General features: G+C 38.1%; 5 protein-coding genes, 2 long non-coding RNA genes and 1 other non-coding gene across 10 annotated transcripts; 4 read left to right on the top strand and 4 right to left on the bottom strand.

Annotated features, from left to right (window-relative positions):
• RAB8 (RAB GTPase homolog 8) lies at nucleotides 1-2,561 on the top strand. 3 transcript variants are annotated; one of them, NM_115221.4, is made up of 9 exons: nucleotides 1-403; nucleotides 527-601; nucleotides 1,030-1,102; nucleotides 1,191-1,291; nucleotides 1,393-1,458; nucleotides 1,612-1,709; nucleotides 1,802-1,864; nucleotides 1,961-2,053; nucleotides 2,179-2,561. In NM_115221.4, exons 2-9 carry the CDS (start codon nucleotides 529-531, stop codon nucleotides 2,260-2,262), a joined length of 651 nt encoding a protein of 216 aa, NP_190929.1. In that variant the 5' UTR covers nucleotides 1-403; nucleotides 527-528; the 3' UTR covers nucleotides 2,263-2,561. The 3 variants fall into 3 exon arrangements, with proteins under 3 accessions (NP_190929.1, NP_001078278.1, NP_850696.1); NM_180365.3 differs by having other exon boundaries at nucleotides 352-427; NM_001084809.2 differs by having other exon boundaries at nucleotides 1-601.
• Nucleotides 99-251, bottom strand: AT3G53611 (uncharacterized protein; the record flags this gene model as incomplete). Its single annotated transcript, NM_001125362.1, has 1 exon — nucleotides 99-251. The coding sequence occupies one exon, from the start codon at nucleotides 249-251 to the stop codon at nucleotides 99-101; it is 153 nt and encodes a 50-aa protein (NP_001118834.1).
• Nucleotides 2,562-2,615: 54 nt separating the features above from the next.
• On the bottom strand, nucleotides 2,616-3,418 carry AT3G53600 (C2H2-type zinc finger family protein). The gene has a single exon (NM_115220.2). It carries the CDS (start codon nucleotides 3,259-3,261, stop codon nucleotides 2,734-2,736), a length of 528 nt encoding a protein of 175 aa, NP_190928.1. The 5' UTR covers nucleotides 3,262-3,418; the 3' UTR covers nucleotides 2,616-2,733.
• A 794-nt stretch (nucleotides 3,419-4,212) lies between these two features.
• On the top strand, nucleotides 4,213-4,819 carry AT3G00900. The gene is made up of 2 exons (NR_143881.1): nucleotides 4,213-4,353; nucleotides 4,592-4,819. It is a non-coding gene; the product is annotated as an uncharacterized misc_RNA (transcript).
• AT3G08360 lies at nucleotides 4,216-4,571 on the top strand. The gene has a single exon (NR_141436.1). It is a non-coding gene; the product is annotated as an other RNA (long non-coding RNA).
• A 1,224-nt stretch (nucleotides 4,820-6,043) lies between the features above and the next one.
• Nucleotides 6,044-11,913, top strand: AT3G53590 (LRR receptor-like Serine/Threonine-kinase). Its single transcript, NM_001339623.1, has 21 exons — nucleotides 6,044-6,130; nucleotides 6,243-6,371; nucleotides 6,594-6,744; nucleotides 6,956-7,027; nucleotides 7,135-7,206; nucleotides 7,377-7,520; nucleotides 7,615-7,686; nucleotides 7,760-7,831; nucleotides 7,923-7,997; nucleotides 8,098-8,166; nucleotides 8,279-8,347; nucleotides 8,469-8,540; nucleotides 8,623-8,706; nucleotides 8,802-8,870; nucleotides 9,092-9,576; nucleotides 9,658-9,816; nucleotides 9,909-10,192; nucleotides 10,284-10,335; nucleotides 10,462-10,712; nucleotides 10,830-10,964; nucleotides 11,088-11,913. The coding sequence occupies exons 2-21, from the start codon at nucleotides 6,251-6,253 to the stop codon at nucleotides 11,412-11,414; spliced, it is 2,835 nt and encodes a 944-aa protein (NP_001319738.1). The 5' UTR covers nucleotides 6,044-6,130; nucleotides 6,243-6,250; the 3' UTR covers nucleotides 11,415-11,913.
• Nucleotides 6,474-6,917, bottom strand: AT3G08355. The gene has a single exon (NR_141435.1). It is a non-coding gene; the product is annotated as an other RNA (long non-coding RNA).
• Nucleotides 11,659-14,162, bottom strand: AT3G53580 (diaminopimelate epimerase family protein). The gene is made up of 9 exons (NM_115218.4): nucleotides 13,734-14,162; nucleotides 13,460-13,627; nucleotides 13,312-13,382; nucleotides 13,154-13,211; nucleotides 12,871-13,050; nucleotides 12,698-12,782; nucleotides 12,516-12,575; nucleotides 12,341-12,414; nucleotides 11,659-12,002 (listed from the first exon to the last, which is right to left on the bottom strand). The coding sequence occupies exons 1-9, from the start codon at nucleotides 14,007-14,009 to the stop codon at nucleotides 11,886-11,888; spliced, it is 1,089 nt and encodes a 362-aa protein (NP_190926.1). The 5' UTR covers nucleotides 14,010-14,162; the 3' UTR covers nucleotides 11,659-11,885.
• Between the last annotated feature and the right edge of the window lie 6 nt (nucleotides 14,163-14,168).

Below are 14,168 nucleotides of genomic sequence, written 5' to 3'. Positions count from 1 at the left end.
CGCAACGCAACTCAGAACGAAATATAGAAAAATACATATACTGTATGAATATACTTCATCAATTCTGTAACCTGTTGGGTTGGATCAGTAAGAATAAACTAAACATTTAGTGGACACCAAATCATAAATTTAGCACACAAAAATAAAACTAGCCCAAGGCCCATGGTTCGAAATTTATCAAACCGTAACCGAAGACCACGCGCCGGACCAACACAGATCTCCACGAACAAGATCCAACGGTCCAGATCCATTCCCTCTCCTTCTCCCTCTTCTCTCTAACCAAAAAAAAAAAAAAAACTTCTGAATCTCCGAAAAAAGCCAATCGGGGGAAGAAAAAAATTCAACGGCCGTCTGGTTACTGTCTTGCTTGCTTCCGACGATCTATCTTCCCCGAGTAGATTTGGTACTTCCTTCTTTCGATTTTTAGGTTCTACACAATTGATTCTCGATTTAAATTTTGTCTCCAGTTTTTGCTCTCTTTGCTTACCAGTGATCCGTTTCTCGGAAATTACTTGATTTTGTTAAGAAATGGCTGCTCCTCCTGCTAGAGCTCGTGCTGATTACGATTACCTCATTAAACTTCTGCTGATCGGAGACAGCGGTAGGTTTCTATATCATTCAGATCGTAATACTACCTTTTGTTCCCTGCATTTTATTCAATCTCTATCTTTTTGTTGATTGATTCTCTCGATTTTTGTTGTTGTTGATTACAATTTAAGTTTTGTTTGAAGGATCTTGAGACAACAGTGATTTGAGTAACACATCTTACTCAGATTTGGATCTCATTTCAACAATTGTGAGCATATGATGTTCATAGTCTTCTTAGTTTGGTATTAGGATGGAGGAGAATCACAAATGAATGCTGTAGCTATTTAATTATATTCTCTAGATGTTAATGCCGCAAATGCTTTAGCCAAATTGATTTGAATATTCCTTTGTTGATTGTTGTAAGTAAGTGTTTCACTATGTTCCAGTGGATTATTCTAATGTCTCTGTTTTATCTGACTTTTGCTTTCTTTCATGTACCAGGTGTTGGTAAGAGTTGCCTTCTCTTACGTTTCTCAGATGGCTCGTTTACCACCAGTTTCATTACAACTATTGGGTATGATGTCTTCATGCAATGACACTGTGTTATCACGTCCTCTATGTAGTTCACTGTTCTTACTCAAGTTGCTTTTTGTTTTTGACAGGATTGATTTTAAGATACGGACTATTGAGCTCGATGGGAAGAGAATTAAGCTGCAAATCTGGGATACTGCCGGACAGGAGCGGTTCCGCACAATCACAACTGGTGTGTTTTCGATCTTGCTTTTCGTTTTCTCTTTTTGCTGTTATTTATGCATCTTTGCCTTCCTCGCTGGAATACACCTGAGTAGTTTGTTCTTATTGCAGCGTACTACCGTGGAGCCATGGGGATTTTGCTTGTGTATGATGTGACTGATGAATCATCTTTCAACAGTAAGTACTCTCTTTACTTTTTACTTGCAGTCCTTATGCCACCCAACAAGCTCTTGCAACGGTTCTAAACTTTATATTTTTCCATTTGCTAGCTTTATTATTTTCTACTCAACTAATTTGTTCTTTTTCATCCTTTGTTTTCTTCAATTCCAGACATCAGGAATTGGATCCGTAACATTGAGCAGCATGCTTCTGATAGTGTCAACAAGATTCTAGTTGGGAACAAAGCAGATATGGATGAAAGCAAAAGAGTCTCTTCTTTTACCCTCCCTCCTATCTTCGTCCTGTTTAAATATTATATGTTTCTATTTGGCTAATACACCGATTTGCTTTGTTTTTCCAGGCTGTGCCAAAATCTAAGGGCCAAGCTCTTGCAGATGAATATGGAATGAAGTTTTTCGAGACTGTAAGTTGTTGTCTATGTTTTGTTACATTTCAATAGATATAGGGAAAGGTCTAATTCTTTTTAAATGGTTAACTTTGATGAGTTTGCTAATTGCAGAGTGCCAAGACTAACTTAAACGTTGAGGAAGTTTTCTTCTCTATTGCTAAAGACATTAAGCAAAGACTTGCAGATACCGATGCACGAGCTGAGGTTCGTTTGAGCTATAGAATTAATTTCCACTGTCATCATTCATACATTGCAATTGTGGTAAAAATCACATTTCAGTATGTGTATCAACCTTACTAACGTCATCGAATTTCTTATCATTTTTGTAGCCGCAAACAATCAAAATCAACCAATCCGACCAAGGTGCGGGAACATCTCAAGCTACTCAGAAATCAGCATGTTGCGGCACATAAAAATTGGGTCCACGACGCCTGTCAAAGGAGAGAATCTGGCTAGTGAAAGAGAAATGGTATTTGGAAAGAAAAAATGAAAAAGGAAATCAATCTTCTTTTGCTTTTCTTCTATATGAGATGGTGTTTCTACGTATTCTTTTAAGATTCTCTCTTTCCCTAATGGTATAGTGTGACTGTGAAGGACACAATTCGTATTCCATATTTCTGGAATGGATTCTCTGACATCAGATTATGACTTATGATAATATCAGTTTATCTCACTCACACACCAATGATATTGGATTCTATGTATACATTCGAGAATGGTTCTGTTTCAAACTTTCAACTATTAATGTTTTATCACTCATTGCAAGAATTGAAACCTTTTATTCAAACAAATTGTGTATGCATACATGACGGAAAGAATGAAATAATGTGTAGCAAGAGAGAAAAAAACAACAACAAAAGTACAGAGAAAGGTTTAAAACCCTACTAATTCACAAACTTCAAATCAATTTGTGGAACCAAATTCTTCCCAAAGATTAACACAAGATCATTTTCCAATGGAGTTAGATTTAAGTCCAAGATCTCCTTGCTGCTACTGCAACGATTAAAAACCGGTCTGGAATAAACCACAGAAGGGACAATCGATTGCTCGGTTATCATGCTCGTCCTATGCTTTCTCATGTGACCGCCTAGAGCTTGACCGGTCCCAAACATTTGATCGCAAATTGTACACTTATGCATATCATTCTCTTTGTTACGATGCTTCACCTGTTCTTGGTCAACGATCAGCTTAGGTTTCTTGTGGCTAGCTCTATGACCTCCAAGAGCTTGGAAGGAATCAAATTTCCGGTTACACGTTTTGCATTCGAAGTGGTTATTATGGTTCGTTTTGCTTCCGGTAGATTGCTTTACATCGATTTGTTTGACCACGAAACTTCGAGATAACATCATTAGACTTTCTACTATGTCTATATGCTTCATGGATTCTTCGTAATCGGACCGGTCTCTCTTCATGTTTTTACGGTTGTATTTCGAAAAGAGAAAAGAGCACTATAGAGGGAATTAAAGATTTTGGGTTTTGGTTGGTCCACCTAGAAAATGTGAGACTTGTGAGATTAAGATCTTTGTAACGTATTCATGGAGTAATGTATTTATAAACAAAATAAAGAAAGTTTCAGAGGTTTTGACATTTTCTTACTTGACCAAAAAAAAAGTCTTCTTTAAACTTGGGTTCCTATCTAAATAAATTAAGCAGCATTGCTGGTTTGACAAGGACAACAAACACACAACGTGTTACATATTACCGACCACTAACAAGCCATATTTTATTTTGTTTGGTAACCGACAAGGCACATTATGTTAAATACGTATAAAGAATAATTCTCTTTCGTCTGTCTAACATGTTTAATATTATTTGTTGCACATTTTATTGTTGGCTTCGTGATTTTTTATTGACTTTGGAACGTTAATGAGCACGTGTAGAATATGAGAAAGAGTGGCTAAGAAGAACCAAAAGGAAGTCAAACTAAAAGTCAAATGATTGCATTCTTAAAAATCAAAATCTGACAACTGCTTTTCTCACCTAAAACACTATTTGATACCCTAAGGCCTAATCTATGTGTGTGATATAAGACATCATCAATGATGGAATCGTGACTGCGTTTAAACCGGATTTAGATTGTGGTTTAGACTTTAGATTAAAGAGTTGAAAGTCATTTGGACTGTCAATCGTGAGAGAGTATTATATGATCAACCAAGAATGTTGAATTCTTCAGGAACCTTATTTATGAAGTTTCAACTTTCAACATCTTCACACACACATTTATCGTAGAAATCTACTTTTTAAAAAAAAAAAACCCTGAAACTTAACCAACTAAAACCCAAATAGTACATGGGCTTAACTATAGCCCAATAACCTTTTTAATAAGCCACACGGCCCAACTTCTCTTTGCTTTGTTGCCTTTGCTTGTCTTCTTCGACTCTTCTTCTCCGACAAAGGAGGCGCGACGCCGTCTTTTCTTCTTCTTACCAGACTTGGGTCAGGGATAGTTTAATCAGCCAATACTGCAGAAATCATCTCGCCTTGGATGCTATTGATTTCAGAATGTATATGACCTCTCTACTCGATTTTGTTCCATCTATAACAATATCAGTTGGTCTGCTACTTTCATCTAGAGAATTGTTAAAACTAGTTCCAGCTTTGAAAATTAGCTGCATGGTAGCTACAATGCATTGCATTTCACCTTAAGGCTAAAGCAGTCATCTTTAGTTTCATCCAAAACTTTTTTGATGATCATCTTATTGGAGCTGAGTGGTTTTCTGACATTTCCAACCAAATTTGCAGCAACTGCATTTGTATGAATCAGAAAGGACTTTATTGATCTTATGAGGAGCTTAAGTAATTGGGCAGTGGTGAATGATGATAACCCAAAAAAGAAAGATTGGATGATAAAGACATGAAGAAAGTTTTATAGTTTGTGTCTTGTGTAGAATGGCTGCTCAAGTGGTCTATATAGTTTGGAAAGAAACAGATAGGGATTATCAGGTATTTTTGGATGGTCTTGGCCTTGGGAGGGTAAGGGATGCTCTATAACTCATTCCCAGGGCTACTTTTTGTTCTGTATTTGGTTTGTTCATGAATTGTTTCTATCTGTTGTAAATCAAACTTAAAGAGAAATATAAGAAAAATCAGTTCTAAAACTTATCAACTCAGTGGTGTTCTGAACAGCTATGTGTTAGTGTATGTTATGTTATTTTTCGTTCATCATTAATCACATTACCAATATTTTGATGCAGCAAATATATCTGGAAATTTGTCACCTGCTGTTATCTAATCTGTAAGATGGGAGAATTATGTGTTTCTTTGTTTGTTTAGCTGTTTGGTCCACAGATATTATCCCATTACTAAAAGATGAGAATTTTAATTGGTTTGTCGTTTGTAGTTGAGCCGGGCACTTTGTTATATAAAAGAGCCCAGTGAGAGTTTTAGGTGTTGAGGCCTGATCAATACAACATCAAACACATGTTTTGGTACCAGAGTAATAATCACTACTTGGGGAAGTCTAGGCTTACATGAGTGGAAACTAGCAAGTGTTGACTTTTTTTCTGCATAGAATTTGGCTAAAAATGAGGTGCTTTATTATACCTAGACAGGATTTTACTTTCCGTTCTCTGTCTTTCATTCAGTCCTAATGTTTCCTGTCACCATGTAATCTGAAGTTTTGCTAACCTATTTACTCTTGCGTTGGGTTGCTCCTGGAATTTCTTAGACCGGATCCGTTTCATAATAACCTAGTCTAGATTGGGAAAGGGTCATAACTTTGCAGCTGAAATCACCAACTTTGGTGACCAGGTCAGCCTAAGTGGACAACCACTCTGCAACTGAAACTATAAAATTGACAAGTTGGAAGATTGTTGGATTTTTCTGTAAAAACTATTATCTTTCTCTCTATATATGTGTCGAAAAGTCTGCACTATTATGCCTCGTAGGATGTTTCAGGCATGGATTATACACTTAATGTTACCATCGAACCTTTTTATTGCTGTTCAATATATACTGGGAAACTGCAGAGATAGGTTCATCAAGGAAAGTCAGTCTTAATAAGAAATTTTCAAACCCCATTCATTAGATATAGATATTCAATAGAACTTTGTTGACAATTTCTTATATATAGTCCCTTTCTGGTATGTTTTGTTAACTCATTAGATCACTGTCATCATGAAATATCTATTTCCAGCAGTATTTTTATAGACATAACTATGTCTGATGACCAATAGACTTCTGCTTTTCCTTGGTGTTGAAGAAATTTCCGGGAATTCTTTTATGAATCTTTGATCTTCTGCCTAACGCGTTTCTTGGTGCTTCTTCTAGTGACTTGTTCATGTGAGCTCGTATTTTCTTATCATAACTTCTAAGATTGGCCTTGACCCAGATTTTTCTTGTGAAGTTTGAAATCATCTAGCTCTGACCCCCATGTTTCTGTGTCCTACAACAGGATAAAGTATGATTTGTCTTCCTTTTCTAGGTATCTTGATGAGTTCAAGAACACGCGGTTCATTATTACTGGTCACATTTTGTTGCCTTCTGCTTCATGTAGCTGGTTACAGAACAGATCCTTCAGAAGGTAATCATTTTTTATCATAACTTCACATCTCTTGTAATTATCTTAAATTATGATACCACCTAACATAAACGTACTGATACGGTCAATTTGCATAAACTTGGTCACTAGTCTTCCTCTCAATGTTTGATTGGTAGCGTTTCAGGCTCCACCCTCTACCCAAATCATTCTACAACGTGGAGACTGCTTTCCAGAAGTTTGCTTATATTTTTATCCATTTTGCAGTAAATGCTTTGCGGGAGATCAAAAGGAGTCTAATTGATCCTATGAGAAATTTAAGTAACTGGGCAAAGGGTGACCCGTGCAATTCAAACTGGACTGGCATAATATGCTTCGGGAGATCACATAATGATGGCCACTTTCACGTCCGGGAGCTGTATGTCTCTTGTATTACCATTAGTCACATTTCTTTTCTTCTTTTTGGTCCTTTCCCCTGTCTTTATATTTGGAATTCAGGGATTTTTTCTCATGCAAAGGTAGATAGTCCATGCATCACTAATGCAGTGTTCTGATTCTTGCATGGACATACTGAAAATATTATGCGTTGCCGTACTTACACCTTCTGTCATTTACGTATTGTGATATAGCCAATTGATGAGGTTGAATTTATCTGGAGAACTGGCTCCTGAAGTTGGCCAGTTATTGTATCTCGAAATTCTGTAAGATGCGTAGTCTAATGAATTGTTTCATTTGGTTTGTCTGATTGGCTTCCGGGTGCCTAATGCATACTGAAAAACGTATTTTCTCTTGGGTTACCTTGTTGAAGTGATGTGATGTGGAACAACCTGACTGGGCGTATTCCGTTGGAGATAGGAAGAATTTCTTCCTTGAAACTCCTGTAAGTTGGATCACATGATGTACTTTCTTTTGCCTTTTTGTTACTTGGTTAGTTTCACTTATGGGATAGTCTTAAAAAAGGCTTGTTTTCTCTTTTGTTTTTTTTGGAGCCACAATCCCAATTTTGTTTTGAGTTTCTTCAATTGACTCTTTGCTACATTATTTGGACAGACTGTTGAATGGGAACAAGTTCACGGGTAGTTTACCCCCTGAACTTGGTAACCTTCAAAACCTAAACAGGCTTCAAGTAGATGAGAATAACATAACAGGTTCAGTTCCATTTTCATTTGGAAACTTGAGAAGCATAAAACATCTGTAAGTTTACCGTGAAGTTATTACTTCTTCATAGCAAAACCAGCAGTAATTTTGTGGTTCATCCTTTACTCATCAGTGGCCTTTTGGTATTCAGCCACTTAAACAATAACACGATAAGTGGAGAAATTCCTGTTGAGCTATCCAAATTGCCCAAGCTTGTTCACATGTGAGTTTTGTTTGTTTTATTTTCACATTTGGATACTATCTTTAGTCTTTATATTGTGGACTAAATCTTGTAGGATACTGGACAACAATAACTTGACTGGGACATTGCCGCTAGAGTTAGCTCAATTGCCATCCTTGACCATACTGTATGCGCCATATATTGTTCCCATTGACTGTCTTTATGTTTGCGTTTACAATATTTTGCAAAGTTGCTAAGCTAAGATTCCGCTTAAGCAGTCAGCTGGATAACAACAACTTCGAAGGTTCAACTATTCCAGAGGCTTACGGACACTTTTCTAGATTAGTAAAATTGTAAGACTTTACAAGAGGTTTCTGCAATAAGATTCAGATTGGTTTGTATTACTCCACTAGTTTGAACATGCTCTTGTGCTTCATCTTTCCAACTTGGCAGAAGTTTAAGGAACTGTGGACTGCAAGGATCTATTCCTGATTTAAGCAGGATAGAAAATCTTAGCTATCTGTAAGTATCTATGTCTGGTATTTGTAACATTGTCTGATTCTTTTGACTGGTCCTGGACTTCTTGGACCTTTTTAAGGAACAATACAAATGCATATTTTCATCTCTTGTACAGAGACCTAAGTTGGAACCACCTCACAGGCACTATACCAGAATCCAAGCTTTCTGACAATATGACAACAATGTACGCAGATTTCCAAACCTTTTTCCTTTTAACAGTTTACTCAAAGGAAATATCTATCTAATTTCACTTTCATGCAGTGTATCCGGCGATACAATACTTATTTGTCAATTTTTTTCTGCAGTGAACTATCTTATAACCACCTAACTGGATCTATACCACAAAGTTTCTCAGATTTGAACTCTCTTCAATTACTGTATGTAAACATTCATTGATCAGTGAAATGAACTTTCCCATTCATAAGTACTTTATAACTTTTTTTGTGTCATCTATAACAGGTCACTTGAGAACAACAGTTTATCTGGTTCTGTCCCAACAGAAATTTGGCAGGACAAGTCTTTCGAGAATAACAAGCTGCAAGTGTATGACCTCTAGTATTTGTTTTTCTTTACTTATTAGTTTCCTAGTTTTATACTTCATTCTCAGAGGCTGAAACTTCTTTTGGATGCATGCACAGTGATCTCAGGAACAACAACTTCTCTGATGCCACAGGAAACCTGAGAACACCAGACAATGTTACCCTATAGTAAGTTTCCTTGTTCCTGTTTGGTAGCAACTTAATGCACATCAAACATTTTGGACTGAAACTGCATTCTCTTGTCTTGGCATTATAGTCTAATTCAGTTTAAGTTTTTGTACTTGTTCTGCGCGCTTTAAAACCAAAAGTCAACAACTCATAGGTTTCTCTAGTTTCTACTATTCTTTTGCTATCTACTAAAGCTCTTTTCGTATCCTTCTGTATGAAAGTCTTCGTGGCAACCCAATATGCAAGAGTACAAGCATTCCCATGGTTACACAATTCTTCGAATACATCTGCGGCGAAAAAAAGCAGACATCTACAAACTCAAACACACCCTGCAGTAATGTGTCATGTCCCTTTGAGAATGTGAAAGTATCCCCAGGAATCTGCTTGTGCACAGCACCTCTTTCGATTGATTATAGGCTAAAGAGCCCTAGCTTCTTTTTCTTTACTCCATATATTGAACGCCAATTCAGGGAGTATATTACCTCGTCCCTCCAACTGGAGACTCATCAACTAGCGATTGATAGACTTGTCGATGAGAACAGGCTGCGTCCAAGAATGTACTTAAAGCTAGTCCCCAAAGGCAGAATAACATTTAACAAGAGTGAAGTCATACGTATACGGGACAGGTTTATGTCATGGAGTTTTAATAAAACTGACTTTTTTGGACCATATGAGCTGCTGGACTTCCCTCTTCAAGGACCGTATGGTACAGTTTTTGGATCTAATCTTTAACAAATAAGGATATGTGTATATATATAGTAATATGCATTTAATTCTTTGGATGCAGCTGATTTGTTAGCTCAAACGAGTGGAATTAGAACGATTGTATGGATGATGATAGTAGCAGGCTCTGTCGTCGCTGCCACTGTTTTATCAGTGACTGCAACACTTCTATATGTTAGGAAACGTCGTGAAAACTCACATACGCTCACCAAAAAACGTGTTTGTAAGCAACTCAGCAATGGCTCTTTTTGTCAGTATTTCATCTTGTTGTGTCCTATAACCATGAAATTGAGGACTCTTTCTTATGTCTTCCAGTCAGAACAATATCTCGGGAAATCAAAGGGGTGAAGAAGTTCAGTTTTGTAGAACTGTCGGATGCAACTAATGGTTTTGACAGCTCCACACTGATTGGTAGAGGTAGCTATGGAAAGGTCTACAAAGGCATTTTGTCAAATAAAACCGAAGTTGCCATCAAACGAGGAGAAGAAACTTCTCTGCAGAGCGAAAAAGAGTTTCTGAATGAGATCGATCTACTTTCGAGGTTACATCACCGGAATCTTGTGTCGCTTATTGGCTACAGTAGTGACATCGGGGAACAGGTATGTCCTTTTGCATGTGCAGTTGTCAGTTAGCTTTATATCTATGCTCTTCGACTAATCCACATAGGTGTTCTGTTTGGTTCATGCACAGATGCTGGTATATGAGTATATGCCTAATGGAAATGTGCGTGATTGGCTTTCAGGTAAGAAATATTCCTCCCAAGTTCTTTTCTATACATGTAAGATCAGAAACTAGCTTAAAATTTTTGAGGCGCCAATCTGCTTCCACATGGATGCTAATGTATCAGTGGTTTTACATTGTCACGCAGCTAATGCTGCAGACACATTGAGCTTTAGCATGAGGTCACATGTGGCGTTAGGTTCAGCTAAAGGGATTCTTTACCTTCACACTGAAGCAAATCCGCCAGTTATTCACCGCGATATCAAAACCAGCAACATACTCTTGGACTGTCAGCTTCATGCTAAGGTTGCTGATTTTGGATTGTCACGGTTGGCTCCTGCTTTTGGGGAGGGAGATGGTGAGCCCGCCCATGTATCAACAGTAGTAAGAGGAACACCGGTGAGTTCTAAACTAGGACACAAGTCGATATGTGATACTATGTAACCTGTGGCTTTTGACAAAACCAAACATGGTTTCCCTCTCAGCTATGACATTTTGATAATTATACATGCACAGGGATATCTGGATCCAGAGTATTTCATGACTCAGCAATTGACGGTGAGAAGTGATGTGTACAGCTTTGGAGTAGTGTTGCTTGAGCTTTTGACTGGAATGCACCCATTCTTTGAGGGTACACATATTATCCGCGAGGTACTTTTCTTGACTGAGCTCCCACGTAGATCTGATAATGGAGTAGCTAAATCTGTGAGGTTTATGTTTTTTTGAATATATCTACAAATTTCCTAAGAGTTTTTTCTGTACAATGTGATACAGGTGAGGACCGCGAATGAATGTGGAACGGTTTTGTCAGTGGCGGATAGTCGGATGGGACAATGTTCGCCCGATAAAGTGAAGAAGTTGGCGGAATTAGCTTTATGGTGTTGTGAAGATAGACCAGAGACGAGACCACCAATGTCAAAAGTGGTGAAAGAACTTGAAGGTATTTGCCAATCTGTGCGAGAACCCGAAATGTTCTCAGAAACAACGAAATTACTCTGCTCCAAAACATCGCCGTCATCTTCTTCTGTACCCTCGCCATTGTCTTTACTTCCTGGAAGTAACTTGGACAGTGGCTTTTTCCACGCTGTAAAACCTCGTTGACAAATATTTGTGTGAGATAGGCTAACATCAGACTAATGAGAGTTGTGTTATTATACTTAGGAGATATTATGATACCAGTTATGTTGTCCTGATTCCTAACCATATAAGCTAATATCTATGCAGATATGGAAGCTAACCAATCTTATCATGTACATATGCGGTTTTGTATTCTCTCAAGTTTCATTTCTCTTGTCATTATGTGCAACCACGGCCATTGACAATGTCTGGTCTGGTGGAGAATCAGTGTAGAAGAGAGCTATATTCCGAGGAAAAGAAGATTTAAATTATGAACATAGATGCAGCAACAAATCAAAAGGTTTGGATACTCTGAAAACAATAAAAGTACATAAACAAAATCCATGAAACACAATCTAGCAGGACAGGTAAGAGCTTCACACGTTTGAATTAGAACACACAGACCCCAAAAGAACAACAACAGAGAGAGGAGAAGTCATCGACTGTGAAGGCCCATTAGAGCAGCGCTGATCCATAGAAAACAGCTTCTGCAGGACCCGTCATGTAGATATGGTTGTCTTCCTGTTTCCACTCTATCTCCAATGGTCCGCCCGGTAGATCCACCGTGCATTTCTGTTCCACCATAAACCAATACATATATGAGGAACTCAAGGTCACCACATGCAGCTAATCTCAGCTCATGACAATCTTTAAGCTCCAATGAATATCCAAGAAACATTTGTGTGAGAGTGAAGAACCAAAAAAAACGAATACAAGATTCTCCCACAAGAGACGAAGCGAACGAAAAGTACTTAGTAAAATCATAATCTCATCAATCGTCTACCAATCAAATCATCCAACCATTCAATGCAACATTCAGGTTTCATAAAAAATGCTTAAAAACTGCTAATCCAGTGTACCATTTTGCAAACTGTTATCTAGTTTTTTAAGTTCTGAAATTCCAAACTTACCCTGTCGGCTCGACCTTCAAGGACTGCTGCAACAACCAGAGCACAAGCTCCAGTTCCACAGGCCAAAGTTGCTCCTGCAGTTTTAAGTATGCGTAAGCATTAAGCATATAAGGATACAGAGACTGTTTATAATCAACTGAGAATTATATTCGAAGATTGGGGGGAATTTGCGGACCTGCTCCGCGCTCCCACACACGCATTTTCAAATGAGAACGTGATAAGACCTCAACAAATTCTGCGGATACACAGAAAGAACTGTAAGACAACTAAAGGGATATAAATCCAAATATAAGCGAGAAGTCTTGCTGTATCAGTCAATGGAAATCTGGATACATCTGCCGATGAATCTCCACTAACCTGTGTTAGTTCGAGCTGGGAACATTTCATGATGCTCGAACTTTGGACCAATCTCTGGTAAGTTCAAATCATCAACTTTCAGATTCTGGTTGACACAAACCAAAATTACAAATGATAAGAAATTCACGTGTAGACAAATAATATGATTAGAAGTCTAGTAACGAAACACGCACCGGTCCACCCTTTTTACCAAATGTGATACAGTGAGGATTGCCCATACTAACACACGTCACATTCCAGCTTACTCCATCAACAACTAGCTCTGCCTCAACAACAGCTTCACCTTTGTTCCCTGACAATTTCGTGGGCACATCTTGTGCTTTAAGAATCGGTGTCCCCATGTCAACCTTAACCTGTACCAATATCAATCACAAAAAATAAAAATCCAAACTTTACCTTACCCATCATCATGAATACGACTAAACCTAATATGAGACATCAATCCAAATGATCTACCTGTCCGTCATCTTGAATTTCTGGAACAATCAACCCGGCACCGGTATGTATTGTAAAACTACAAAAACAAATAAATAGACACTTAAGGTTACATCAAGCTTGACTAAACTCGGAACTCTCAAGTCTAAACAGATATTTCTCAATACAGATAGAGATACCTATGTTTTCCCTGCAAATTCTCAAGCTCAGCAATGAACCTAGCAAAGCATCGAACTCCATTGCCACACATCTACAAGAACAAAATCAAAAGCCAATGACTTCGAGCGCAACAACATATCACCAGACATTATCATCGAAAAGCCCCACCTCTGGTTCACTACCATCTGAATTGAAAATCCGCATTGCGTAATCAGTACCATTGACTCCTGGCATTGCAAAAATCACTCCATCGGCACCAACACCGAAGTTTCGATCACACAGCTTCGCCGCCTGTTCTTGAGTAATCTTAGGTTCCGATGAGTCTCTGTTATCGACCTACAAAATCCAATTCCAAAGACGAAAAATTTGAAAACATTTGTAAGAATTCGATACATTTCGGGTTAAATTACCAAATTGAGAATTCAACGGTGAACAAAAGTACCAAAATGAAGTCATTGCCGAGGCCATGGTATTTCACAAAGTGAAGAACTCCGGTTTCTTTTTTGTCTAGAAAACTCGCCGGAGAAAATTTCTCAGCTGTGACGGCGTCCATGGAAGCTGCTGCAGACACACGAAGGCTAGGGCTCTTAAAGCAATATTCTTTCTCAAAGAAACCAAACGAAAGAGAAGATACGGATCCTAGATTCCTGGAGAACGCATTCGACACTCTGCGCGATTGTGGCGCGACGGAGACAGTGCTAACGGCGGCTATCTCCATGGCTGCTTCAGATTATTTTTCTTGTTCAACGACTCTCCCGTCTCCTCCATATTAAAAGACTTTGGAGAAAACACCCCATTGTTCTGATATTAAATAACTGAACTCCACGTCGTTTTTATCCTCAACAGTAATAACATCATGTCGTTTCTTTAGTCAACA

This window comes from Arabidopsis thaliana, chromosome 3 (assembly GCF_000001735.4).
Source record: "Arabidopsis thaliana chromosome 3, partial sequence".
NCBI classification, from domain to species: Eukaryota; Viridiplantae; Streptophyta; class Magnoliopsida; order Brassicales; family Brassicaceae; genus Arabidopsis; species Arabidopsis thaliana.
Note: the sequence above shows the minus strand (reverse complement) of the source record. Positions and strands in the feature narration are given on the sequence as shown.